This window comes from Cebus imitator, unplaced genomic scaffold, assembly GCF_001604975.1.
Source record: "Cebus imitator isolate Cc_AM_T3 unplaced genomic scaffold, Cebus_imitator-1.0 Scaffold558, whole genome shotgun sequence".
NCBI lineage: Eukaryota > Metazoa > Chordata > Mammalia > Primates > Cebidae > Cebus > Cebus imitator.
The window spans coordinates 888,832-916,212 of record NW_016107873.1 but is presented as its reverse complement, the minus strand read 5'-3'; the positions used below and the strand labels follow the sequence as shown (position 1 = coordinate 916,212).

At 38.9% G+C, this 27,381-nt stretch overlaps 1 protein-coding gene across 3 annotated transcripts in view; it reads right to left on the bottom strand.

Moving 5' to 3' along the window:
* The window catches only part of UBE3D (ubiquitin protein ligase E3D), a 193,652-nt gene that overhangs the window by 131,686 nt on the left and 34,585 nt on the right, over positions 1-27,381 (bottom strand). For all 3 annotated transcript variants that reach the window (XM_037733944.1, XM_017515769.2, XM_037733943.1), the window contains exons 6-8: positions 16,164-16,233; positions 14,662-14,770; positions 10,913-11,076 (exon numbers count right to left, since the gene is read on the bottom strand). In XM_037733944.1, the coding sequence (XP_037589872.1) occupies positions 10,913-11,076; positions 14,662-14,770; positions 16,164-16,233 (343 nt within the window). The remainder of the gene's footprint in view (positions 1-10,912; positions 11,077-14,661; positions 14,771-16,163; positions 16,234-27,381) is intronic.

Here is a 27,381-nt window from a genome sequence, read left to right as displayed (position 1 = left end):
TTCCAGTGTCAGAGGAATCTATTAAGAATGAGTGAAATAATGAGGCAGGTGCATCAAATACTTAAAATACTCTTCAAGAAAGGAAAGGTAAAGATTCTACATATAATGAATACAAAAATCATCTAAATAACCACTTTCTTTTAATTAATACTTAAAAGTTATCAAAAGACAAACTGGTACATCCATGCTAATATATCCTTTGAGTTCTCTCTCACTAATCCATACAGGCAGGCTATGGTAACAAGAACCTACAGTTACCAATAGATAAACAATGATTATCATATATGACAAAGATAAGCAGAAAACCATGCACCACTACATAAACATTAATTGTATGGGTTGGGTACTTTTCTAAGTACTCATCTAGGTGAGCAAGACAGAGATGGCCCCGGTTCACGTGGAGTTTACATTTCACGGCAGGAATTCTAGCGAAATAATCAAACATTTGGGAAAAGCACCACCATAAAAGAGAGGTACCAAACTCAACCTTTGTTTTCAGAAGCAGAAAAGCCAACGCTCAAGGAAAACGTTAGTAGATAAAACACAAGACTTTAAGTAAAAATATTCTCAGAGATTGAGTGAATACTGTATCTGTAAAAAGAGATTATGACATAAGAGAAAATTTTGAGTGAACACTCACCTTTAAACACATCTGTATAAAATCTTAGAAAGCCAAGGATAAAAAGAAAATCTTAAAGGTTTTTAGAGAGACAGAATAGGTATAATACATTTTCAGATATTCACGAATTAACTATAGTCTAAAGTTAAAAGAACTATTAAAAAGCATACTTCATCAAGTTAAAAAATAAAAAAAAAGAATACTGAGTGAAAAAAATGACAAAAAGACAACATATCAAATAATACCATATCTTTTTAAGGAAGTATTTATAATAAAGATACAAAACATTCATGGTCATGATGCCTGAGAGTAGACAAATGGAAGAGAGCTTCAGCTTAATTTGGCTTAATACTTCTTTAAGAAGAAACATAACCATCACATCATCAGAATCACAAAGAATCTCAACGTAGGGAAGGGAGGAGGTTAGGGAGGCAGCAAGAAGACAAATATAAATCTCTAAGTCTTTTCTTGTTCTAGTGAAGAGTATGAATACTAATTAAATTTAAATATTGACAGTTAAAAAAAGAGTAAATTTAAATGTGTATTAAAATTTTAAGGTTAATCACAAACAATCATTTTGAAATAAATAAAAAAGTTATGTTTTACTTCCAAATCATCAGAGGAAAGAAATGACACAGAGAAGGCAACCAATCTAAAAGAGAGCAAACTATGTCCAACTACATCAAAATCATAACAAACGTGAATTAGTTAAATTCACTTTTAAAATAGAAGGACTCTCCTACTGGAGTTTTAAACTATCCAGCTATACACAGTTCATAAGGTATATCTTAATGCAATATACACTTAATTAAAAGACAGAAAACAGGTGAAAATAAACACAAAAAGAAAAAATCAACAATTTTTAAAAAGTAAATACAGCAATATTAACATCAGGAGAGACAGAACTAATAGGACATATTATACACACACACACACACACACACACACACACATATACACATATACATACATACATACAAACATAAAGGGAAGTTTATTGAGGAGTATTAACTCACATGATCAAAAGGTCCAACAATAGGCGTCCGTAAGCTGAGGAGCAAGGAAGCTAGTCCAAGTTCCAAAGCTTAAAAACTTAAAAACTCGGGAGCCCAATGTTCGAGGGCAAGAAGCATCCAACACAACAGAAAGATGGAGACTGGAAGTCTAAACCACTCTAGTTTTTTTATGTTTTTCTGCCTGTTTTATATTCTGGCCACACTGGCAGCTGATTAGATGGTGCCCACCCCAATTAAGGGTGTATCTGCCTTTTCCAGCCCACTGACTTAAAGGTTAATCTCTTCTGGCAACACCCTCATAGATACACCCAGAATCAATACTTTACATCCAATCAAGTTTATACTTAGTATTAAGCATCACAAGTTGACCCCTTGTCAACTTGACCCCACATACATGTCCTGAGATCATGCATAATCTTCAAATAAAGACAATAAGAAGGTCATAATTACACCTAACATAATGCAACTATCATTTGTACAACTGGAAATGTACCAATCCCCAACCCTCTATTAATAAAGTTAACAATACTTAAATGCTGATATGAAGTCAATAAATCTTATGCCACATGATAAGGGAAAAAGGAAATACTCCTGACACTTAGAATCCTCGTTTCTGCAACTGGTCACCTGTTCATAGCTGGTATTCATGACTACCTTCTTCTACTATCCATCCTGTATTCCCTTTGCCTTCAGCAAGCACCTCAGCAGGTTGTGTTTTTCCCCCCCAGGTAGAGTGACCTAAACCTTTATTTCTGAAGGGTCTGGGTCATTTGTAGTCCTGCCTGGGTTGGGCTGTTGCAGTCTCCTGTATACATGCATATACTTCCTCACCTTGTTGTAGAGTAGTAGACCGATTTCATCTTGATAGTCCAGGTCAATCACCCCAGCCAATACCCTAGTCTTAGCCTGTTGACATAAAGGTAGGAGCCCAAAGTGTCCAGGTGGCAATCTTAACGCCCAGTTTAAGAAATCATCGTTGTGTCTCCTGGTGGCAGCCTTCCTCCCTCTGGAACTACAACCTCTAAGCCAGTGGAAAGTAATGTTGCAGGAAGAGGAAGCAAAAATTTTGCTAGTGGATGGATCACTAGGAGTGATGGTAAGTGGTGACACTTCCACTTCTACCCCTCCATTCCTGGATCCGTGAGTCTTGGCTATGTGAGAAACAGTACCATACATTGGACACTCATTCAGAGTATACACAGCCTTCTGGAGAATTTTGCCCTGGCCCTGCAAAGTATCGTCTCCTACTTGGCACTGTGACTTCAAAAGGCCATTCCACCGTTCTATCAATCCAGCTGCTTCAGGATGATGGGGAATACAGTAAGATCAGTGAATTTCATGAGCATGAGCCCACTACTACATTTCTTTAGCCATTAAGTGAGTGCTTTTGTCAGAGGCAATACTGTGTGGAATACCATGATGGTGGATAGGGCATTCCATGAGTTCATATATGGTAGTCTTGCAGAAGTATTGTGTGTAGGACAGGCAAACCCATATCCAAAGTTTCTTTTCCACTGAGGACAAACCTCTGCCCTTTCCATGATGGAGTAGGTTCAACATAATCAACCTGCCACCAAGCAGCTGGCTGATCACCCCCAAAAATGGTGCCATATTGAGGGCTCAGTGTTGGTCTCTGCTGCTGGCAGATTGGGCATTCAGCAGTGACCATAGCCAAGTCAGCCACTGTAAGTGAACGTCCATGTTGCTGAGCCTATGCATAACCTCCATCCCTGCCACCATGGCCACTTTGTTAATGGTCCCATTGGGCAATGACACAGGTGGCTGGGGAGAGACACTGAGCACTATTCACAGAATGAATCATCCTCTCCATTTGATTATTAAAATGCTCCTCTGCTGAGGTCACCCTTTGGTTAGCACTCACATGGGATACAAAATCTTCAGTTTTCAACCACTTAGAGATGTCCATCTATGTACCTCTTTCCCAAATTTCTTTGTCACCAATTTTCCAATCATGCTTCTTCCAAGTCACTGACCATCTAGCCAAATGATTGGCTACAGCCTATAAATCAGTATATAATCACACATCTGGCCACTTCTCTTTCCAAGAAAAGTGCACTGCTCGAAGTTCTGCCCACTGGGAAGATTTCCCTTGGCCACTGTTCTTCAGGAATGTCCTAGAAAAGGGCTCTAGTACTGCAGTTGTCCGCTTTCAGGTGGCATCTGCATATCATGCACAGCCATCTGTAAACCAGGCCCTTGTCTTCTCTTCCTCTGTCAACAGATCATAGGAAACTCCCAATGAGGCCAACAGTGCAGGCTGGGGAAGATGGGGCAGGGTAGCAGGAGTGGAGACCATGGGCATTTGAGCTACTTCATTATGTAACTTACTTGAACCTTCAGGAGCTACTCAAGCTCAATCATGTATGTGTCACTTCCATTTGATGATGGAAAGCTGCTGTGCGTGCCCCACTTTATGGCTAGATGGGTCAGAAAGCACCCGGTTCACGATAGGAAGTTCAGGTCGCATGCTGACTTGATGACTCGTAGTCAAACGTTCGGTTTCCATTAAAGCCCAGTAATAGGCCAAAAGCTGTCTCTCAAAAAGGAGAGTAGTTATCTGTAGAAGATGGCAGGGCCTTGCTCCAAAATCCCAGAGGCCTTTGTTGTGACCTATGGAGGCCTGCCAAAGACTCCAAACAGCATCCCCATCTGCCACTGACAGCTTAAGCACCACTGGATCTGCTGGGTCATATGGTCCAAGTGGCAGAGCAGCTTGCATAACAGCCAGGACCTGTGGCAGAACCTTCTCTTGTTCTGGACCCCACTCAAAACTGACTGCCTTCATTCATGGGCCCATTGGGCCATGACAGGGATGGCTGGTGAAAGAGATTGAGAATGAGTCATCCTATTCAGTTGATTATTAAAATCCTCCTCTGCTGAGGTCACCCATTGGTGAGGTCTCACATGGGATACAAATATCTTCACAGTTTTTCACCCCTCAGAGAGGTCCATCCACATACCTCTTCTCCAAATTTCTTTGTCACCAATTTTCCAATCATGCTTCTTCCAAGTGTTTGACTATCCAGCCAACCGTTGGCCACAGCCCATGAATCACTATATAATCTCACACCTGGCCATATCTCCTTCCATGCAAGGTGTACTGCTCAAAGTTCTGCCCACTGGGAAGATTTCCCTTCACTGCTGTTCTTCAGGGATGTCCTAGGATTGGGCTATAGTGCTGCAGCTGTCCACTTTTAGGTGGTACCTGCCTATCGTACAGAACCATTTGTGAACTAGGCCCTAGTCTTCTCTTCCTCTGTCAACTAATCATAGGGAACTCCCCAAGAGGCCATTGGTGCAGGCTGGGGGAGAGAAGGCAAGGTGGCAGGAGTGGAAACCATAGGCATTTGAGCCACTTCCTCATGTAACTTACTTGTGCTTTCAGGACCTGCTCAAGCCCAGTCATGCATATACTACTCCCATTTGATGATGGGATGATGCTGTGCAAGACCACTTTATAGCTAGATGGGTCAGAAAGCACCCAGTTCATGACAGGCAGTTCAAGTCACATGGTGACTTGAAGATCCACAGTCAGTCGTTCAGTTTTCACCAAAGCCCAGTAACAGGCTAAGAGCTGTCTCTCAAAAAGAGAATAATTATCTGCAGAAGATAGCAGGGCCTTGCTCCAAAATCCTAGAGGCCTTCACTGTGATTCACTTATGGGGCCTGCCAAACAGCATCCCTAACTGCCACTAATACCTCAAGTACCATCATCTGCTGGGTCATATGGCCCGAGTGGCAGAGCAGCTTGCACAGCAGCCTGGACCTGTTGCAGAGCCTTCTCCGGTTCTAGACCTCTCTCAAAACTGGCAGCCTTTTGGATAACTCAATAAATGGGCCAGAGTAACACACCCAAGTGAGGAATGTGTTGCCTCCAAAATCCTAATAGGCCTACTAGGCGTTGTGCCTCTTTCTTGGTTGTAGGAGGGGCCAAATGCAGCAACTTATCCTTCACCTTAGAAGGAATATCTCAGCAGGCCCCACACCACTGGACCCCTGGAAATTTTACTGAGGTAGAAGGTCCCTGAATATCAGTCAGATTTATTTCCCATCCTCTGGCATGCAAATGTCTCACCAAAAAGTCTAGCGTGTTTGCTACTTCTTGCCTACTGGATCCAATCAGCATCATGTCATCAGTGTAAAAGACCAGTGTGATATCTTGAGGAAGGAAAAAGTAATCAGGGTCTCTCCAAATAGGATTATGACACAGACAGAGAATTGATATACCCCTGAGGTAGGACAATAAAGACATATTGCTAGCCTTGCCAGCTGAAGGCAAATTGCTTCTTGTGGGCCTTATGGACAGGAATGAAGAAAAAGGCATTTGCCAAATCAATGACTGCATACCAAGTATCAGGAAATGTGTTAATTTGCTCAAGCAATGAAACCACAACTGGTACTTCAGTTGCAATTGGAGTCACCACTTGGTTAAGCTTACGATAATCCACTGTCATTCTCCAAGACCCATCAGTCTTCTGCAAAGGCCAAATAAGAGGGCTGAAGAGGGATGTGGTGGGAATCACCACCCCCGTATCTCTCAAGTCCTTGATGGTGATACTAATTTTCACAGTACTTCCAGGGATGCAATATTGTTTTTGATTTACTATTTCTCTAGGTAGAGGCAGCTCTAGGGGTTTCCATTTGGCCTTTCCCACCATTATAGCCCTCACCCTACCAGTCAGGAAACCAATGAGGGGGTTCTGCCAGCTGTTAAGTATGTCTATGCCTTCTGGCACTGGGAAAATTACCACAGGATGCGTCCAGGGACCCAATGGACCCGCTAGAAGTCAGACCTGAGCTAAAACTCCAACAAATACCTTACCTCCATAAGCCACTATTTTAACTTGAGGACCACAATGACGTTTTCAGTCCCTTGGACTAAACGTCAGCTCAGAGCCAGTGTCCAATAGTCTCTGAAATGTCTGATCATTTCCCTTTCCCCATTGCACAGTTAGCCTGGTAAAAGGCTGGAGGTCTTCTTGGGGAAGGATGGGAGAAAGATTCACAGCATAAACTGTCAGTAGTGTAGTGGGGTCCTTCCTCAAGGGGACCCAGCCTCCCCTTTATTCAAGGGGTTCTGGGTCTGTAAACTGGCTCAAGTCTGAAAATCGATTGAGGGACTGTGATTCTTTGCCTTTACAATTCAAATTAGTCTGGAAGTTTTCTGCTTATACAAATTAAGTAAGAATACAGTAGGCTTCCTATCAATTTCACTTCTAGAAACATCGTGATTAATTAGCCAATGCCAGAGCTCTACACAAGTCAGATTATTCTGATTGCTGCTTTGTCTCTGCTCTATTACGGTAGCTACGCCTACCTTGCCTTTGACAGCTGAGTGCCACCACTTGGCCCCTGCCACCTTGAGATGCAATTATTCCCATAGTATTTAAATTTTGTAGTTGAGTGACTACAGTTCCCACTGTTAAGATCTGACATACAGAGAAGAGTAGTTACAGGTCTCTTCAAAGATGCAGGTGCTGCCTTCACAAATCTATTTCACCAGGCATTGCTCAAGGGTACAGCTTCTGGACTCTTCCAGCTGGGATGAGTAGGTCTAAAGTGATTAATTCGCTCCACTACCCCAATCTCCCTAAGCCTTTGGATCCTTTCCTCTACATTAAACCAAGGGAAATCAGGCATTTCCAGCTCACTCACAGTGAGCCATTTTTGATCTATATTTCAGCAAACCAAGCAAATAAACTATTAGAACCTTTTGTAACTCCCAAAGCTGCAACATTAAATGCAGAGTCCCTACTTAGTGGGCTCAAATCAATAAATTCAGACTGATCCAACTCTATGTTCCTTCCACCATTATCCCACACCATTAATATCCATTCCCATGCCTGTTTTCCATATTTTTTTTTATATACATTAGAAAACTCAAGTAGTTCTTTTCCAGTGTAGCACACTACCTTACGGGTCACACTCTCATCCTCACCTCTAGGGGCCCATTGGTACTTGTCTAGTTATAGGTCTAGAAGCAAACAAGGGAGTTGGGGGTGGCTCCTGAGGAAAATCGTCATTATCTTGCCTGGCAACTGCCTCAGGGGAGGCTATCACTGTTGCCTCAGGCAGCATGGGGTTTATCTCCTCAGTCAAAGGGAGAAAAGATGATGGTAGCATGGGTCCGGGAGGGGATGTTGCCACTACTGGGGTCGAGGATGCTGTTTCTTCTGGCAAAAAATGTTCATTGGAGTTTACATGCCCAGTGTCCTCAACTTCATCAGAGTCCTCCCAGACATCCCCATTCCAAGTTGCAGGGTCCCATTTTTTTTTCCAATTAATGCCCTCACTTTAACTGGAATGCCTCACCAGTAAACACCTGGTGAGACTGTGCCTGCATTTTTCATTGCAGGTCAGCCACTCGCATGATAAAAGCTTGTGTCTGATTTTCCACAATTTCAGCTCTTTCTCTACAGGAGATAGGACTCTTAGAGCAACCTTAGCAGATTTGAGGCTCGGTATCTGTTTCTGAAGCTGAGAGTTAGAATCTCTGAGTTCATTGTTTTCTTTCATCACTTTGTCCAGTGAACTTAGGAGGAATCAACCAACTTCATCATGTTCCTTAGTTCTCCACATACAGTCAAAGGCATTATGTATAGAGACACTAAACTCCTTGACTCACATGAGCGGTGAATCAGGAGTGTCAAACAGATTTATTTTGCATAACTCTCTAAACAGTCCATGCCAAGAACTATCAGTGTTTTCCATGCTATCAGAAGTAGAGTCCTTACCATCTTTGGATGTAATCATATCAAGCAGCCAACTCCAGAAACCTCAAAACCAACAAATGAACTCCATCCTTAATATTCTGTTCCTCTAGAACCACTCCTGGCATCAAAATCTAAATTAGTCAGGGTTCTTTAGAGGGACAGAACTAATAGGATATATGTAGATATATATATCTAAATCTATATATATACATATAAATCTTCATATATATAAAGATATATGTATAAATGTGCATGTATACAAATATATAAATATATATATACACATATATCTATACACACACACACACACACACAAAAGATTGTATTAACCCACGTGATCTCAAGATTCTGCAACAGGATGTTTGCAAGCTGAGGAGCAAGGAAACCAGTCCAAGTCTCAATGATGAACTTGGAATGCAATATTCAAGGGCGAGAAGCATCCAGCACTGGAGAAAGAAGTAGACTGGGAGGCTAAGCCAGTATAGTCTTTTCATGTTTTTCTGCCTGCTCTATGGTCCAGCCACACTGGCAGCTGATTAGATGGTGCCTACCCAGATTAAGGGTTGGTCTCCCTTTCCCAGCCCACTGACTCAAATATTAATCTCCTTTGGCAACACCTTCACGGACACACCCAGGATCAATACTTTGCATCCTTCAAGCTAAGCTAGTTGATATTTAATATTAACCATTAGAGCAAGTTAGAATGAAAGAAAAACTAGCATTAAATTGAAGAAGAGCAAAATCTCCTATTGATAGTATATTCAATTAGTTGTCATGCCACAAACTTTTATTTATTTAATAACACAGTGTTACAATACATAATGTGAAAACCGGTATCAAAACAGAAGAAAATTAAATAATCATAATGTGAGATTCAACATACCTGTCACAAAAATCCACATTTCAATAAACAGAAAAGGTAAATATAAAGGGCTTTAATAAATTTAATGATATAAACCTAAATATATAAAAGTACGTATACACACACACACACACACACACACATACACCAACAAAGAATATAATCAGCTTAGTTGTTGACTATAAGGGCACCAAAAATAAAAAATATAAAAAAACCCAAACCCTCTAAAACAGCCTCAAAAGCATAAAACTGAGGCCCATCCTTTGAACATGCCTCAACAAAATATAAGGATAGTGTCAAGTAAATCTGTTTCCTTTAGAATCACATCAGATTGGCAAAAATCTAAATGGCAATTTGGGTGAGAATGCAGAAAAATGGGCATTTATAAAAACTTCAGGTGGGAGTATAAATTCATGATGGCTTTTTACAAAACAATTTGATATTACCTCTCAAAATTTTAAATGTCCATACCCTTTGACTCAATAATTGTCCCTCTAGAAACTCCTCTAATATAAAAAACTTATAATCAGAAAACAGATATATGAGTACAACACTAATAACAGCAAAAAGGTAATAAACCAAATAGCCATTAAAAGAAAAATGGCTAAATAATTTATAGTACCTTTATTTCATAAAATATCAAGCACATTTTAACTAATTATGTTTAGGTGCAAAATGAATAGAAAAAGAAGTGGAAGAGTACACAACAAACTTTTTACTTCTAGAGAGGGATATGAAGGAGAACTTTTACATTTAACTTTATAAATGTTTTTAGTCTTTGAATCTTTAATGACTGGTACTACTTGCATAAGAAACACAATTAATTTTTTTCAATGTCTTATTTACTTTCCAGAAAAAGACTAAGATCCTTCCATTCTTAGGACAAATTTGATCAAACCCATCTCAGAGTACAGGACAAGTACAAACTTTGAATCTGTTTCCATAAAAATACTTGATGTTTCCTTTTCTGGGAATGATCTTCCATCAGATATGGCTCACCACTTCACTTCCTTCAAGTTACCTGCTTAAATTTCACCTAATCTGAGGGACCTTCCCTGACTTTGCAATATAAGATGACAACATCCTACACCCATCCTACCACTCACCAACTACCTTAGCTTGCTTCATTTTTCACTAGAGTAATTTACTACCAGTGTCTTAGTGTGCTTATCTTTAAAATGTGGGTGATAATAGTATCTACCACAGAGGTTGTTGTTAGGCTTAAATGAACTACAAGTTCTTAGATGAGTGCCTCACACATAGTAAGGGACATATGAGTCTGTTTTGTTTATGATCTGCCTTCCCCCTGTTAGAATAACAATGCTAAGAGGTACGGCCTGTGTTTTGTTCATTATTGTATCCTGATGCCTGGAAAGTAATTATTTGTAAATATTCATCACTGTTGAAGTCTGATTTAGTACTGCAGCCATATGTACAGACAGCTTATATTACAAGAAAATAAAAACAATAATTTTTGGTAAAAGCAAGCTTTCTGCATATTAACATGAATCATCTGTAATGATGTGACCTATTTGAAACATATAATATTTAGCAGTATGGCTCCCAGAAGCTTCAAGTAGGGGAATGGTATAGCGGCATTTAATTCATTAATTTCTTAACACCAACATAGCAACAGAAGCTAAAACATAATATGGAATGAGAAAACAAATGCACAACTTACTTTTCATTCCTGCTTTTGATGCATGGCTGGTAGAGGACCTTGACAGCACTCCAGGCAGAACCAGAATGTGCTTTCAATGTGTCTTCCAACAAGGGGAATGCTTTGATATATTTGGAATTTCTCAAAGATTCAATCAGCAAACAGTCTGAATTTAAAAGCCATAGCTAAAGATGTGAAGAGAAAGTCCAAGTATAAGAATATTGTCACCTTATCTGTATCTTATGACCTCTCAAAAAAAAAAGTCTATGAAAACACCAGAAAAAATAAATATGACAATCATGTACATAATTTTAAAGTTGTGTAGGCCTTTCAAAATATAACATTTGGTAGAGCAACTGACATAAAGTTAAAACAAAAAAAAAAGACAACTGACTTGGAGAAAATAATACATATATAACAAAGTTATTATCTATAATATACAGAGCTTCAATAAAGGGGTAAAATAGCCCAAGAAAAATACAGGCAAAGAATAGGAACAGAATAGAAGAAATAAATGATAAACACTTATTAGAATCTTAATGTAACTAATAAATGCAAAAATTTTGCCACCAATTTTCACTTATCAGATTGGCAAATATAAAAGGATTGATAACATCCAGTTCAGAAAAGGGGTTTGAAGTCAGCATCCCATAAACTGCTGGTGGGAGAGTGTTTGGGGATTTGGATGCGCATGATTCACTGTGAGAATACTCACAGGAGAAAGGAAGGGAAGGAAATGGGATAAGGCAGAGGAAAGAGCTAGTTAAGGATATAGAATTATCTGGAGTCGGGTTTCAGCCTGGTCCATGGGGGATTTCTACAGCATGAATCCCACCTACAGAGTTTGTTCTACCTTGAGATAAGTGTCCCTCGCTTTCTGTGTCCCAGGATCAAATCACTGGCAGTGGGCTGACCAAGGTGGGGTGAGTCAGGGAGGTGGGACTGTGGTAGACAGGTAACATCTATGCAAGGCAACACCTGTCATCTAAAGAGGAAGTCTGTGGAGAAGGGGGCAGCTGTGAGCCATAATCAGCCAACATTGTCAGCAGCTGGGAATGGGTGCGCCAACCCAGCATGGGGTCTGGGTGGCTCACCAAAAATGCCCACTGTAAAGATAAACTAGTACAAGTTTTTTGGAAGGTGATAATCATGAGTTTCAAATATATAAATTATATAAATTTATAAGTTTCAAATATATAAATTATAATACTATATTAAAGAGGCATTTCTAAAGAAATACTAAAATATACAGGCAATAATTATTTTCATTGCAGTTCAGTCTTAGCCTTATAGCAGAATACCAGTCATTAAAGAGCCAGACCTATATTGAAACTAATAAAAACTATCCTCATGATACATAATGTGAAGCAAGCAAGTTGCAGAAAAACACTAATCATGTAATACTGTCTTTGTTTTTTTTTTTTTTTTTTTTACAAATAGGCAAACACCTGGGAGTGTGCCTATACATAGTTGTATATGGAAAGAATAAAAACAATGGAGTACACATATCAGACTGTTAATACTGATTGCCCCTGAATAGTATGATATAGTAAGGCAGGAAAGGGAAAAACCTTTATGTTCTTCGTGTTGCCTGAATGTGTTTCCAAAATATTTTACTTTTATAAAAAAGAAAAATATAAATACATGTTAGAAACTTTAAGAAGTTCCTATTCCTGATTTTCAACTTGAAAACTTACAATAAAAGAAAAACTAAAACTGCTATCTGATAACTGTGAGGTATATTTAGTACCAACATCAGTCAGAAAATATTTTAGGTTTTCATAGAAACGATCTGCATTTAGAAGAGCATGGGGTCCCCATAATGGATGGCCAGCTACAGAGTCACATCTACCAGCAACCTCAGGCCCTTCCCTCCTTTTTGTTACCATGTTTCCCTATTACCTTTTAAGTTTCATGAAGGCATTTGTATTCTACCTTGAGCACCTGGAACAGTGTCTTTCAAATAAGAAATGCTCCATACATGTTTACTGGTTGAATAAAATAGATGTAGAAGCAGAGAGGATAATTGGGCCATGATACTTGGTTATCCATATAAATGCCCCAAATTTGTTTCTGCAGGACACTTTTTATTTTTTATTTTTTTTTATTGCATTTTAGGTTTTGGGGTACATGTGAAGAACATGCAGGATTGTTGCATAGGTACACATGTGGCAGTGTGATTTGCTGCCTTCCTCCCCATCACCTATATCTGGCATTTCTCCCCATGCTATCTCTCCCCAAGTCCCCACCCCTCACTGACCCTCCCCTACTTCCCCCCAACAGACCCAAGTGTGTAGTGCTCCCCTCCCTGTGTCCATGTGTTCTCATTGTTCAACACCCGCCTATGAGTGAGAACATGCGGTGTTTGATCTTCTGCTCTTGTGTCAGTTTGCTGAGAATGATGCTTTCCAGGTTCATCCATGTCCCTACAAAGGACAAAAACTCATCATTTTTGGTGGCTGCATAATATTTCACGGTGTATATGTGCCACATTTTCCCTGTCCAATCTATCATTGGTTGGCATTTGGGTTGGTTCCAGGTCTTTGCTATTGTAAACAGTGCTGCAATGAACATTGGTGTGCACGTGTCCTTATAATAGAACGATTTATAATCCTTACACTATTTTTAATAGAGGCAGTGTAATATTAGATTCTAGTGGTACATGCTGGGATGATTGCTAGCCACAGAACCTCTTCCTCAAAAACTGCCACTGATTCTCAAATATCACAGAATCAGAGGCATTTATTTTCAAATATCACAGAATCAGAGGCATTTAAAAACAACAGAAGGCCAGGCTTGGTGGCTCATGCCTGTAATCCCACTATAATCCCAACAGTTTGGGTAGGCCCAAGCGGGAGGACAACCTCAGCCCAGGAGTTCGAGACCAGCCTGAGTAACATAGCGAGACCCCATCTCTACAAAAAATTTTTAAAATTGCCTGAGAATGGTGGAGTACGCCTCGAGTCTCAGTTATTTGGGAGGAAACTGAGTGGGGAGGATTGCTTTAGCCTGGGAAGTCAAGGCTGTGATAAGCCATAATCATGTCACTGCACCCCAGCCTGTGTGATATTAAGACCTTGTCTCAAAAGACAAAAAACAAACAGGAGCAATAGAACATGTTTTAAACATAACAGTACTAAATAGGAAAAAAAAAGTGAGACAGAATAGTGTTATAGTGACCACAAAAAGGCCATTACAAACTGAGAGGAAAAAACCTGATTTTGTGGTATGAGCTTCTAAATAGTAGGAATCAGGATTTCTTTCTCTCTGTATCCCTAGTACCTCCTACATAGAGGCACTTGATCATGTGTTATTAAATTAAGGGAGTTGATTTATGAATTAAACTGATATTAACATTTTTAAAGACAGAGTCTTATTCTGTCACCCAGGCTTAAGTGCAGTGGCACCATCTTGGCTCATTGCAACCTCCACTTCCCAGGTTCAAGCGATTCTCCTGCCACAGCTTCCTGAGTAGTTGGTACTACAGGCATGCGCCACTCTGCCAGGCTAATTTTCGTATTTTTAGTAGAGCTGGGGTTTCCCCATGTTGGCCAGGCTTGTCTCAAACTCCTGACCTCAAGTGATTCACCTGCCTTTGCCTCTAAAAGTGCTGGGATTACAGGCGTGAGCCACCGTGCCCAGCATGATATTAACATTTTTAATCCCTTATTTTCAACACCTGAGAATTAAGAAAAAAGAATGAAAAAACTAAAGAATTCTGAGACTGTGGATTCCTAGCTTACAAGAAGCTGGATAAAATAATTTCTTACCAAGATATACACTTTGTTGTCCTGACCTTGAATCGTGAATCTAAAAGTGCTTCTAGCAGAGGAGAGCTGCACCAGACACTGGGCAATCACGCTCTGGACAAACTGAGACCTGTTTGAACAGAAATCAATTTTCACAATGTGTGTCTCATAATAACTCTAACTGGCAAGATAAGCAAAAAATACCCACAGGGTACCTAAAAGGCAGAGACATCCGCATGTCAGACTTTTCTATGTACTGCTCATTCCCTCACAATCTGTACTGATGTGGATTTTAATATATTTTAATGTACTCAGGTTTGCTACCTTCTTCTTAAAACCTATTCTCCAATCCTTGATACACTTTACACCCCAAATCTAACTATTCACCCCTATTAAATGAAAAAAATCCATGTTAGAACAAGTCAATATTCCATTTGTGGTATAGCATATTAAAGAGATAATAACCAATTTACAAAAGAAGGCAAGAGATTTCCTGACAAACATCAGACAGTATTGTCTACATTTTTTTCCATTTGGATCTCCCTCAAGTGTCAGCTTTGAGGTACAGAATCAAAGTATTTACATAAGGATAAAAGTCAAGGCTATACTCAGATTGCCGTAATTGTTGGATATCAACAAATAAGCTGGAATAAAGACATACATGGTTAACTTGTTTGCAAACTAAAAAGAGTCAAAGAAGCACTAATAGATTTAGTAGATAAGTACCATGTTTTTAAACCATAAGAGTCACTTGAAACTGACCCATGTTTCAAATGTTAAATAATTCAAATTAAAACCAGAAATTATTCAAAAGCTTATTGGTGACTAGGTGATAAGATTCTGGATATCTGGTAAATAGAAGCATAAAAAACTTTCAGAATTAGAAGATTTATAAGAGCACATTTGTCTACAGCACTATATGAGGAAAAGATTTTTTTAAGTCCTCAAATCTTTTATATGTGTGGTTTGGTTCAACTATCTAAAAGGCTTTCTTTTTCCTTTTCCAAATAAAGAAAGGTATGAATAAAAATGAATTCCCAAATGATCAGTTATACTTCCTTTTCCCTACCTTTGAAATTACAAATATATACCATAGAATACTACTCAGCCACAAGGGATGAAATAATGGATTGACAGCATCCTGGATGTAATTGGAGACTATTATTCTGACTGAAGTAACTCAGGAATGGAAAACCAAACATCGTATGTTCTCCTTCATAAGTGGGAACTAAGCTACGAGGATGCAAAGGCATAAGAATGACAAAATGGACTTTGAGGACTTGGGGAAAAGGCTGGGTGAGAGGTGAAAGATAAAAGACTACACACTGGGTACAGTGAACACTGCTTGGGTGATGGGTGCACCCAAATCTCGGAAATCATCACTATCATGTAAACAAACACCATCTGTTCCACAAAAACCTATTGTAAAAAAATAAATTCAAAACCAAAAAATAAATAAATAAAGGTCTGAATAGGGGAAAAAAAGAAATTACAAATAAATAAAAGTAATTTGCTATTTGTACCTTGGCATGATGGGAAAACGTCTCTCAGATGACTGAATAATGATCTCTGTCATATAAAACTTGGTAGTTTCTAGAAACAAAAAAGAAAATTAATACTTTCCCCAATACACTAATAATTTTATTGTGGGCATGTTGCTCCAAATTATGACATTCCAAAGTAAATATTCAATATACTGGTAAAATTAATATTCAGTATACATTTTCCAAAAACTACTTAGTTTCAGAAGACAAAGCATTGGTCACTAAAGGGAATATTTCTGAAGCTTCTGTGTCTTTTTAGAAAATAATGCCCAGAGACTCTGCTCACACATATGGAAGATTATAAAAATTAGTTACACCACAGGCATAGTGCACTTATGTAGAAATTAGTCACTGGGTTTCCTCAATTCTACAGAACAGCTACAAACCTGTGAGTCAATAAAAAAGTTTCTGGTTTGTTTTTGTTTTTGATTTACTATTTTCCCAGATAAAGGTAGTTCTAATGGCTTCCACTTGGCCTTTTCTACCATAATAGCCTAAATTCACAGGTTGTGAAACTAATGTGGGGATTCTGTCAGCCGCTAAGTGTGTTAATTTCAATTAAGCACTCTGGAGTTAGGGAAATAATCACAGGAAGCATCCAGGGATCCACCAGACCCATTGTGAAATGGTCCTGAGCCAAAATTTAATTGATCGCCTGATCCCCCACACACACTCTAACTGGAGGGCCACAGTGATGTTTTGGGTCTTCCAGAATTTGTGTTCATTTAGAACCGGTGTCCAGTAGTCCCTAAAAGGTGTGATTATTTGTTTTTCCCCAGCGAACATGGGGAACTGTTACCCTGATAAAGGCCATGGTTCCCTTTGCAGAAGGCTAGGAGAAAGAGTAACAGTATAAATTTTAGGTAGCATACTAGGGTTTTTCTTGAGGGCACCTGGCCTCTCCTTCATTAAAGGGGTCCTGGGTCTACAAAGACTCATGTGTGAGAATTGACTGAGTGGCCAGGACTCTCTGTTTTTATGATTCAACCTAGGCTTTTATTCACTTGATACAGGACTTTCTGCTTATACAAATCAAGTAAGATTTTAGTAGGCTTCTAGACAACACCATGATCAACTAGCAAACACCACAGGTCTGAATAATTCAAATTACTGTGATTGTTGTCTTGACTTTCTGTCATTACACTAACCACACCCACCTTGCCTTTGATGTTTGAGTGTTCCTACCCAAAAAGGGGTTTTTAATCATAGCACCCCAAAACACAGATGCGGTGAACCTCACATTAGAATCTACCCAGAATCTTACTGACTCTATTGAGGTACAATTCGCACTAAATCTGGTTACGATTACCTACAGAAAAATTTAAATAGAAGACTAGATATTTAATAGACATAAATGTAAACACAGCCATCTTGGATTTCTAAAAAAATCAAATAAAAATGTTTAATCTTACTAACAATGAAAAAATGTACATCAAAACAAGATTTTTTTTTAGCATCCAACAAAATATTTTAAAATGATAAGGTGCAGTGCTGGATATGCTTATTCACATAGATGGATATGCTTATTCACACACTGCTGTGAGAACTGCAAATGGCAGTTTCTGGAAAGCCACTCTGCAAAGGCCTTAAAATTGTATATATACTATGGAACCATAATTAACTATATAAGAATTTATTTCACATAAATACTCACTGGTATATAAAAACACTTATCTATAATGATTCTTGTAATAATATCAACAGAAAAATACTGAAAACAAATGTCTAAAAATTGAGAATAGGTTAAACAATTAAATGTTCAGGCAACATAATTCCATGCATATTTCAAATTTTAAATAGGTCAAATTAAAACCAGAAATAATTAAAAATGAGGCTGTCATTAAAAATGGATTGTTGGCCAGGTATAGTGGCTCACACCTAATGCCAGCACTTTGGAAAGCCAAGGCAGGAGGATCACTTGAAGCCCAGGAGTTTGAGACCATCCTGTGCAACAAAGTGACAGCCTGTCACTACAAAAAATTGTTTTTAAAAATTAGTCAGGCACAGTGGCATGTGCTTGTAGTCCCAGCTACTTGGGAGGCTGAAGCAAGAGGATCGCTTGAGCCTAGAAGTCTGAGGCTTCAGTGAACTATGCTCCAGCCTGAGAGACAAAGTAAGATCCCATCTCTTAAAAAAATAATATAAAACAGCGTTGTCAAACAACTTTTAATAAGACAGAAAATTAGTTTTTGAAAGTAGGTAATTGCTCAATATTACACACAGAAGAGGTCAAAAATAAACCAAGTAGTTTAATAGATTATTATATCGATAGTCATGATAGATTTACCCATTTTTCCTTGAAGATCGGTCAATATTTACTATTTTGAAGTTATGTTAGGTGCAGAACTAAACTAAACCTTTTTAATTTTATGAAATAACTATGTATTTATTTATTTACTTATTTAAGACAAGGTCTTGCTATGTTGCCCAGCTGGATTGCAGTGGTGTGATCATAGCACACTGTAATCATGAACTCCTGGGCTTGAGTGATCCTTCTGTGTCAGCCTCCTGAGTAGCTAGGACTACAGATATGTACTACTATGCCCAGCTAATTTTTTGTAGAGACAAGGTCTCACTATGTTGCCTTGGCTGGTCTCAAGCGATACTCTCATCTCCGCCACCCAAAGCAGAAGTGATCCTTTTTAACCCAGCTGTTATTAATCTATAATTTAATTATAATACTTTAATCCCACAGGTATTATTTCTATTATGTTATAGTTAATACTCATTTAAGTGTTATTTGAATATTCATTATTTTATCAAGCCTTATTGAACTTAGACCTTCTATGTGGGATCATTTTCTTCTACCTGAATACAGGTAGAATTTCTTTTCATAAGGAACCACTAGTAGTGAATTATCCCAGTTTGCGTTTGTCAGAAAATATTTATCTTAGCCTTCATTTTTGAAGGAAATTTTCACTTGATATTAAGTCCTAGGATCAACAGTTATTTGCACACATTGGCAATATTGTTCCACTGTCCTCAGGCTTCCATTACTGCTATTCCTTTGAAGGTACTCTATCAGTTTCCTTCAACTGCATTTAAGATTATCTTCACTTTTTATTCTACAGTATTTCTCACATGTGTCTAGAACAGATTTATTTTTATTTTTCTTGCTAGGACTTCACTGAATTGGAATTCACCAGGCTCCTTGAATCTAGAGATTGCTGTTCTTCAACACTTTTGTCAAACTCTTAACAATTAGCTCTTCAAAAATTGTACATGCTCCATTCTTTTCCTCCTGGAAGTCTGATTAAACATACACCAGAGAGTCTCAGTCTATGTTCTATTTCTCTTACTCTCTCTTCTATGTTTTTTGCCTTTTGTCTCTCTGTGCTACGTAACAGGTTTTTCTTGTCATCTATCTTTTGTTCATTAATTCTGTCTTCAAACTGTAACTAATCTGGTGTTAACCCACTGGCTGAGTTTTTAAAATCAATTATAATACTTTTTTTTTTTTTTACAAATTTTATTGTGTCTTTCCCAAATATGCTTACTGTTATAGTTTCCTTTTTTTTTTCCCTAACTACCTTCAAATGTTTTGTACTGCTAAATATGCTAAGCATGGTTATTTTACAGTTTACATGTAATTCCAATAAGGAGTCTATTTTCATTATTATTTTTGTTAATGCTTGTTGATGGAAGTCTAATTTACTTATGTGCCTATTTATCTTTGGTTGCATGATGAATACTATATCTGAAAAATTATCTGTGAGAATAACATGAGTTTTACAATGAAACTATTTCCTTACAAAGGTGATTTTGCCAGGCACCTGGCAAATGTCTTAGAATAAGGCAAACTAAACCAAATTTAAGACTTGAAATTCCCTAAAGTCCCAAAGGATTGATTTCTGTCTATAATTCCACAGGGCTGTTCTACTTCCAATTCACCCTCACTGTGAGGGCACATCATTTAGGGTCTCCTATTTTTATTAGGTTCTCCTCTTGGGTAGTCTTTCATCTTTGTCCTTCTCAGAACAAAAGTTCTAATTTTAGAGAATGGGCAAATTGCAAAGAAAATGTGGCTTGAATGTTGTGCTTACCTCTTTTGAGTTTGCTTTTGTGGTAATTTGGCCACATTATTTTCCATTCTCCCTGATTTTATCCTTCCTGTAGTTTCCAGTTACCATCTGGTATCTTTTGTGTCAGCCTGAAGAACTGCCTTTATCATTTCTTGCACAGCAGGTTTGCTAGTAATCCATTATTGCTATGTATTTATTTGGAAGTATCCTTTATTTTGCCTTCATTCTTGAGAGATAGTTTTGCTAGATATAGCACTGTTGGTTGTCACATCTTTTTCCCTCCAGCACTTCACATTATCTTATTTCAGTGTCTTTTGGTTGTCATTATTTCTATTAGAAGTTCACCTTTATTGTAGTATGAAATCCCTTACATATGAGTTTTTTTCTCCTTCTACTTCAAGCATTCTCTCTTCATCTTCAACAGTTTACCACAACATGCCTGAGTGAAGTGTTTTTGTGTTTATTTTACTACGGGTTCATGGAAATTCTTAAATCTGTAAGCCAGTATTTTTCAAACAATTTGCCAAGTTTTCAGCCAGTTTTTTCTACAAATATTTTTTCTGACCCTTTCAATGTGTCCTTATCATTTGAGACCCTATTTAGACATTTGTTAAACACCTGATATTGTCCTGCAAACTGGAGGTTCTGTTCATTTTGTTTCAGACTGTTTTATGTTTGGTTAATTTGCATTAATCTATAAGTTCTATTTTTTTTAAAAAATCTTTTGTCATTTCAAATCTGTAGTTTAGGTCATCTAGTGAATTCTTCTTTTGTTATGGTACATTTTAACTATAGAATTACCAATTTGTTTTTCTTTGATTTTTCTAATTTACTGAGATTTGCTATCTGTTCAAAGGTTTTCTTAAAAAGTTACTTGCCATATTTATAATAGCTGCTTCCATATGTTTGTCTGCTCAGTTGAATATTTGTGCTAAGTAACTGTTAAGTCATTTTTTTCTTGAGTATAAAACATTTTTTCTGTTTCTTTGCACATCTAATAATTTTTAGACAGAAGCATGATATTGTGTCCAATATGTTGTAGTCACTGTGGATTTTATTTTGCTCTTCTGAAGGTTGTTGGTTATTGGCTGGGGTAGCAGTTGATTGACTTGCCTGGACTCAAACTGTGAAATGTATCTCCCCACTGTGTGTAGCTATTAATATCTCTACTCAGCTTTAATTTTGTTTAGTCTGGCTCCCTGGCAAGTAACCACTGTACCTGCGTAGGTTATCTGTCAGCAAATAATTTGGGATGAGGCTCTACTCGGATACCTCAAGCCAGTAACACTTCTTGCAAGAATTACCTTCTGCTACCCGAGTTGTATGAGTAATGCAATCAAAGTCACAGCAAATTCACAGGTCCCGTAAGCTTTCAATCCTTATTGAAAATACATACAATAAATACTCCTTGCCATTTTTTTGTATGTATGCAGAGTTTAGCAGTCAGCCAGAGGTGTGTTAGGACAGAGAAGTTATCTCAGCCCTTCTATGACACTTTGTGCAGCAGGTGGTTTTTCCATTGCTATAAATACCTGAGGGTGAGTAATTAAAAACAACAAAAAAAGGTTTCTGATATGGTTTGGCAGTGTCTCCACCCAAATTTCATCTTGAATTGTAGCTCCCATAATTGCCAAGTATCATGCGAGGGACTCAGTGGGAGGTAACTGAACCATGAGGGCCCGTTTTTCCCATGCTGTTCTCATGATAGTAAGACTTATGAGATCTGATTTTATAAAGCGCAGTTCCTCCATACATGCTCTCCTGCCTGCACCATGTAAGACCTGCCTTTCCTCCTCCTCTGCATTCTGCCATGATTGTGAAGCCTCCTCAGCCATGTGGAACTGAGTCCATTAAACCTCTTTTTCTTTATAAATTACCCAGTTTCAGGTATGTCTTTATTAGCAGCATGAGAACATTCTAATACAGTAAATTGGTACTGGCAGAGTGTGGTGCTGCTGTAAAGATATTGGAAAATGTGGAAATGACTTTGAAACTCAGGTAACAGGCAGAGGTTGGAGCAGTTTGGAGGGCTCAGAAGAAGGCAGGAAAATGTGGGAAAGTTTGAAACTTCCTAGAGACTTTGAGGGCTCAAAAGATAGGAAAATGTGGGAAAGTTTGGAGCTTCCTAGAAACTTATTGAATGGTTTTGACCAAAATGCTGATAGTGATATGGACAATAAAGTCTGGGCTGAGGTGGTCTCAGACAAAGATGAGGAACTCATTGGGAACTGGAGCAAAGGTAACTTTTGTTATGCTCTGGGAAAGAGACTGGTAACATTTTGTACCTGCCTAGAGATCTATATGGAACTTTGAACTTGAGAGAGATGGTTTGAGGTATCTATCTGGTGAAAGAAATTTCTTTTTTTTGAAACCAAGTCTCATTCTATTGCCCAGGCTGGAGTGCAGTGGTGCTATATTGGCTCACTGTACCCTCTGCCTCCCAAATTCAAGCAATTCTCATGCCTCAGCCTCCTGAGTAGCTGGGACTACAGGTAAGCACCACTACGTCTGGCTAATATTTGTATTTTTTTGGTAGAGATGGGGTTTCACCAACTTGACCAGGCTGGTCTTGAACCCCTGACCTCAAGTGATCCACCTGCCTGAGCCTCCTAAAGTGTTGGGATTACAGGCATGAACCACTGTGCCCAGCCTGGTGGAAGAAATTTCTAATCAGCAAAGCTTTCAAGAAGTGACAGAGCATAAAAGTTTAGAAATTTTGCAGCTAGATGAATAGGTATAAAAGAAAAACCCATTTTCTGGGGAGAAATTCAAGCCTGCTTGAATCTCAAGCAGAAGTTGCTTTTGCAAAGCTGCGAAATTTACATAAGTAACAAGGAACCAAATCTTAATTACCAAGACAATGGGGAAAATGACTCCAGGCCTTGTCAGAAATCTTTGCAGCAGCTCCTCCCATCACAGACAGGAGGCCTAGAAGGAAAAAATGGTTTCCTGCTGTGCACAGCCTGGGGACTTGGTGCACTGTGTCCCAGCTGCTCTAGCCGTGGCTATAAGGGACCATGGTACAGTTTGGGCCCTGGTTTCAGAGGGTGCAAGCATAAAGCATTGGCACCTTCCATGTGGTGTTGAGCCTGTGGGTGTGCAGAAGTCAAGAATTGAGGCTTGAGAACCTCCACCAAGATTTCTGAGAATGGACAGAAATGCCTGGATGTCCAGACAGAGGTGTGCTGCAGGGCTGCAGCCCACATGGAGAACCTCTGTTAGGGCAGTGCAGAGGGGAAAGGTGGGGTGGGAGTTCCCATATAGAATCCCCACTGGGGCACAGCCTGGTGAAGCTGTGATAAGAGGGCCACCATCCTCTAGACCCCAGAATGATAGATGCAGAGACAGCCTGCACCATGTGCCTGGAAGAGCCACAGTAACTCAATACCAGCCCATGAAAAAACTGGATGGGGGAGGGGCTGTACCCTGCAAAACCACAGGGCCAGAGCTGTTCAAGGGCATGGGAATCCACCTCTTGCATCAGCATGACCTGGATGTGAGACATGAAGTCAAAGGAGATCATTTTGGAGCTTTAAGATTTGACTGCCTTGCTGGATTTCAGACTTGCCAGGTGCCTTCAGCCCCTTTGTTTTAACCAATTTTTTCCCATTTGAAAAGGGTGTATTTACTCAATGCCTGTACCCCCATTGTACCTAGGAAGTACCTAACTTGCTTTTTATTTTACGGTCTCATAGGCGGAAGGGACTTGCCTTATCTCAGATGAGACTTTGGGCTTGGACTTTTGAGTTAATGCTGAAATGAGTTAAGACTTTGGGAGACTGTTGGGAAGGCATGATTGGTTTTGAAATGTGAGGACATGAGATTTGGGAGGAGCCAGGAGCAGAATGATATGGTTTGGCTGTGTCCGCACCCAAATCTCATCTTAAATTGTTGCTTCCACAATCCTCATGTGTCATGGGAGGGAGCTGGTGGGAATTACCTGAATCATGGGGGCGAGTTTTTCCCATGCCGTTCTTGTGATAGTGAATAAGTCTCACAAGAGCTGATGGTTTTATAAAGGGCAGTTCCCCTCACATGCCCTCTTGTCTACTGCCATGTAAGATGTGCCTTTGTCTTCCTTCACCTTTTGCCATGATTGTGAGGCCTCCCCAGCCATGTGATACTGTGAGTCCATTAAACCTTTTTCTTTATAAATTACCCAGCCTCCAGTATGTGTTTATTAACAGCATGAGAACAGACTAATACAGTTTCCTTGTCTCATGGTTCTGCAGGCTGTACAAGCATGCCTCCAGCATTTGCTTGGCTTCTGGTGAGTGCCTCAGGAACCTGACAATCCTGGTGGAAGGTAAAGAAGGAGCAAGGTGTCTCGCATGATGAGAGCAGGGATGAGAGACAGGGGAGGTGCCATGCACTTTTAAAATAACCAGATCTCATGAGCATTCACTCACTATCATGAGGATAGCACCAACACATTCATGAGGGATCTGCTCCCTGACACAAACACCTCCCATCACACCCTACCTCCAAAATTGGAGATTACATGTTATTAACAACATGAGATTTAAAGGAGACAAACATCTGAACTATATTACTGATATGGTTTGGATCTATGTCCCCACACAAATCTCATGCTGAATTGTAAACCCTAATGTAGGAAGTGAGGCCTGGTGGGAGGTTACTGGATTATGGCTGTGGGTCCTTTATGAATGGTGTAGCACCATCACCTTGGTGTAGTACTTGTGATAGTGAGTGACTTCTTACAAGATCTACTTGTTTAAAAGTATGTAGAACCTCCTCTCATTCTCTCTTGCTACTGCTTCCACCATGTGAGACGCCTCACTCCTCCTTTGTTTTGTGCCATGATTGTAAGTTTCCTGAGGCCTCCCCAAAACCAGAAGCTGCCATGCTTCCTGTATAGCCTGAAGCATGATAAGCCTATTAAACCTATTTTCTTTATAAATTACACAGTCTTGGGTATATCTTTATGGCAATGTGAGAATGGACTAATATAATCACTTTGCTTCTAAATATACTCCTTAAAATTTCTACTTTCTCCACCACCTTCCCTAAACCAAACTCACCACGTAGAGACAGTAAAGCTGTGGGCTTTTCCTGCCTGAGTTGGGAAGACATAAGGTGGCATGGTCCACCTGCATCCCCAGGCAAAAAAAAAAATTACAAACTTGTTATTCTTTCCCAATACAGTAGCAGTTTTCCAGTACTTAATAGTTCTCAAACTGCTGCTTTACTTTTGTTCATTTTCCAGTACCTTAATATGGTTCTTAATAATTCTTAAAATTGTCCAGTTTTGTACAGGTTTTCTACAGATTGCCCATTCTCTTCATGACACCATTTTTGGAAGTGGAGTCCTAGTGATTTACTTTTAGAGCACATGTGGATATAGATCTCTTACGCCACCGCAAAAACTCATGCATATTGACCTCCTAATATAATTTTGTATCACATTACAATGTTTAATTAAGTGAATATTCAGTGTTTACATTATTATTATGATAATAATACCACAGAGATGTTTCCTTCCTTTTTCAACCTTTTGTTTTTTACTGCAGTGAATAACTGCTTCAATTACCTTTAGCTAATCCTTTCCATATAATAAAATGGTTTCTCTCAAGATTATCTGTCACATATTGATATGGTTTGGCTCTGTGTCCCCACTCAAATCTCATGTCAAGATGTAATTCCCACATGTTAAATGTGGGGCCTGGTGGGAAATGATTGAATCACGTGGGTGATTTCTAATGGTTTAGCATCATCCCCTTAGCGTTGTCTTGTGATAGAATTCTCACAAGATCTGATGGTTTAAAAGTGTGTGGCAGTTCTCTGCTCTCTCTCTCTCATCCTCTTGTGAAGAAGGTGCTTGCTTGTTTTTTTGCCTTCTGCCATGGCTGTAAGTTTCCTGAGGTCTTCCCACCCATGTGGAACTATGAGTCAATTAAATCTCTTTTCTTTGCTAATTATCCAGTCTTAGGTAGTTCTTTACAGTAGTGTGAAAGTGGACTAATACACATATGGTCAAACAAATCAACTAATTTATCAATTCTACTTTATAACTAAAAAAAAGAAAAAAAAAAAAGCAGCCAGCTATGCTGGCTCATGCCTATAATCCCAGCACTTTGAGTTCAGGAGTTTAAGATCAGCCTGGGCAACACAGGAAGATGCCACTTCTACAAAAAATTTAGTCAGACACAGTGGTATGCACCTGTGGTTCTAGCTACTTGGGAGGCTGAGGTGGGAGGATCACTTGAGCCCAGGAGGTTGAGGCTGCTGTGAGTCATGATCACGCCACTGCACTCCAGCCTGGGCAATAGAGTGAGGCTATGTTTCAAAAAATATGTATATTACAATCTTCTCTCCCATAGGCTTCAATACACGTTGTTTTTCTCTAGGCCTGCTGTCCACTCCTTATCCTGCTCTCCTGAATTGTACAACTTGTTAGCCAATTCCATGTCATCTCTTTCTAGATTAAATTCCTATTTTCAGTGATCTATATTTTACGGTGAATTACTAAGAAAAATAAACTGTTAAGAACTGTGTTTTGAGACTTTGTTATTTGCAAAATGGCTTTTATTATTTTCATATTTGACTGATAGCTTGACTGTGTATAGAATTCTGGACTGAAAATCTTTTTCCTTTCAAATTTTGAAGGCACTGCTTCACTGCCTTCTAGCTTTTAGCTAGCTCTGCTGTTAAGAAGCTCAATGCTATTCTAATTCCTAATCTGTCATATATTAACTGCTTTATTCCCTCTGGAAACTTCATCTTTGGTGTTCTGAAAATACTCACTATAGTGGCCTTGAGTGGCTTCCTTGCTATTCCTCTATTAATTACAATGGGTACTTAGTGGGCCCTTTCAGTCAAGAAACTAAAATCCTAGCTGTGGAAAATAGTCTTGTATTTGTGGTATTTTTGGCATTGGATAATTTCCTACATTCTGTTGTCTCTATTCTCTCTTTCTAGAATTTCTACAAGCTAGATGTTAATTGTCTTGAAAGGCTCAGTTCACCTATTCATTCAACAAATACTTACTGGGTACTCAATATGTGCCAGATGTTATACTAAGTGCTGAGATTACAGGGATAGACAAGATAGATGATGTCTCTACTTTCAGGAAACTTAATTGATTATATATATATATTTTTGTACTTCTTCTTTAATCTCCTTTCTTTTCTTCTTTTTTTTTTTTTTTTTTTTTT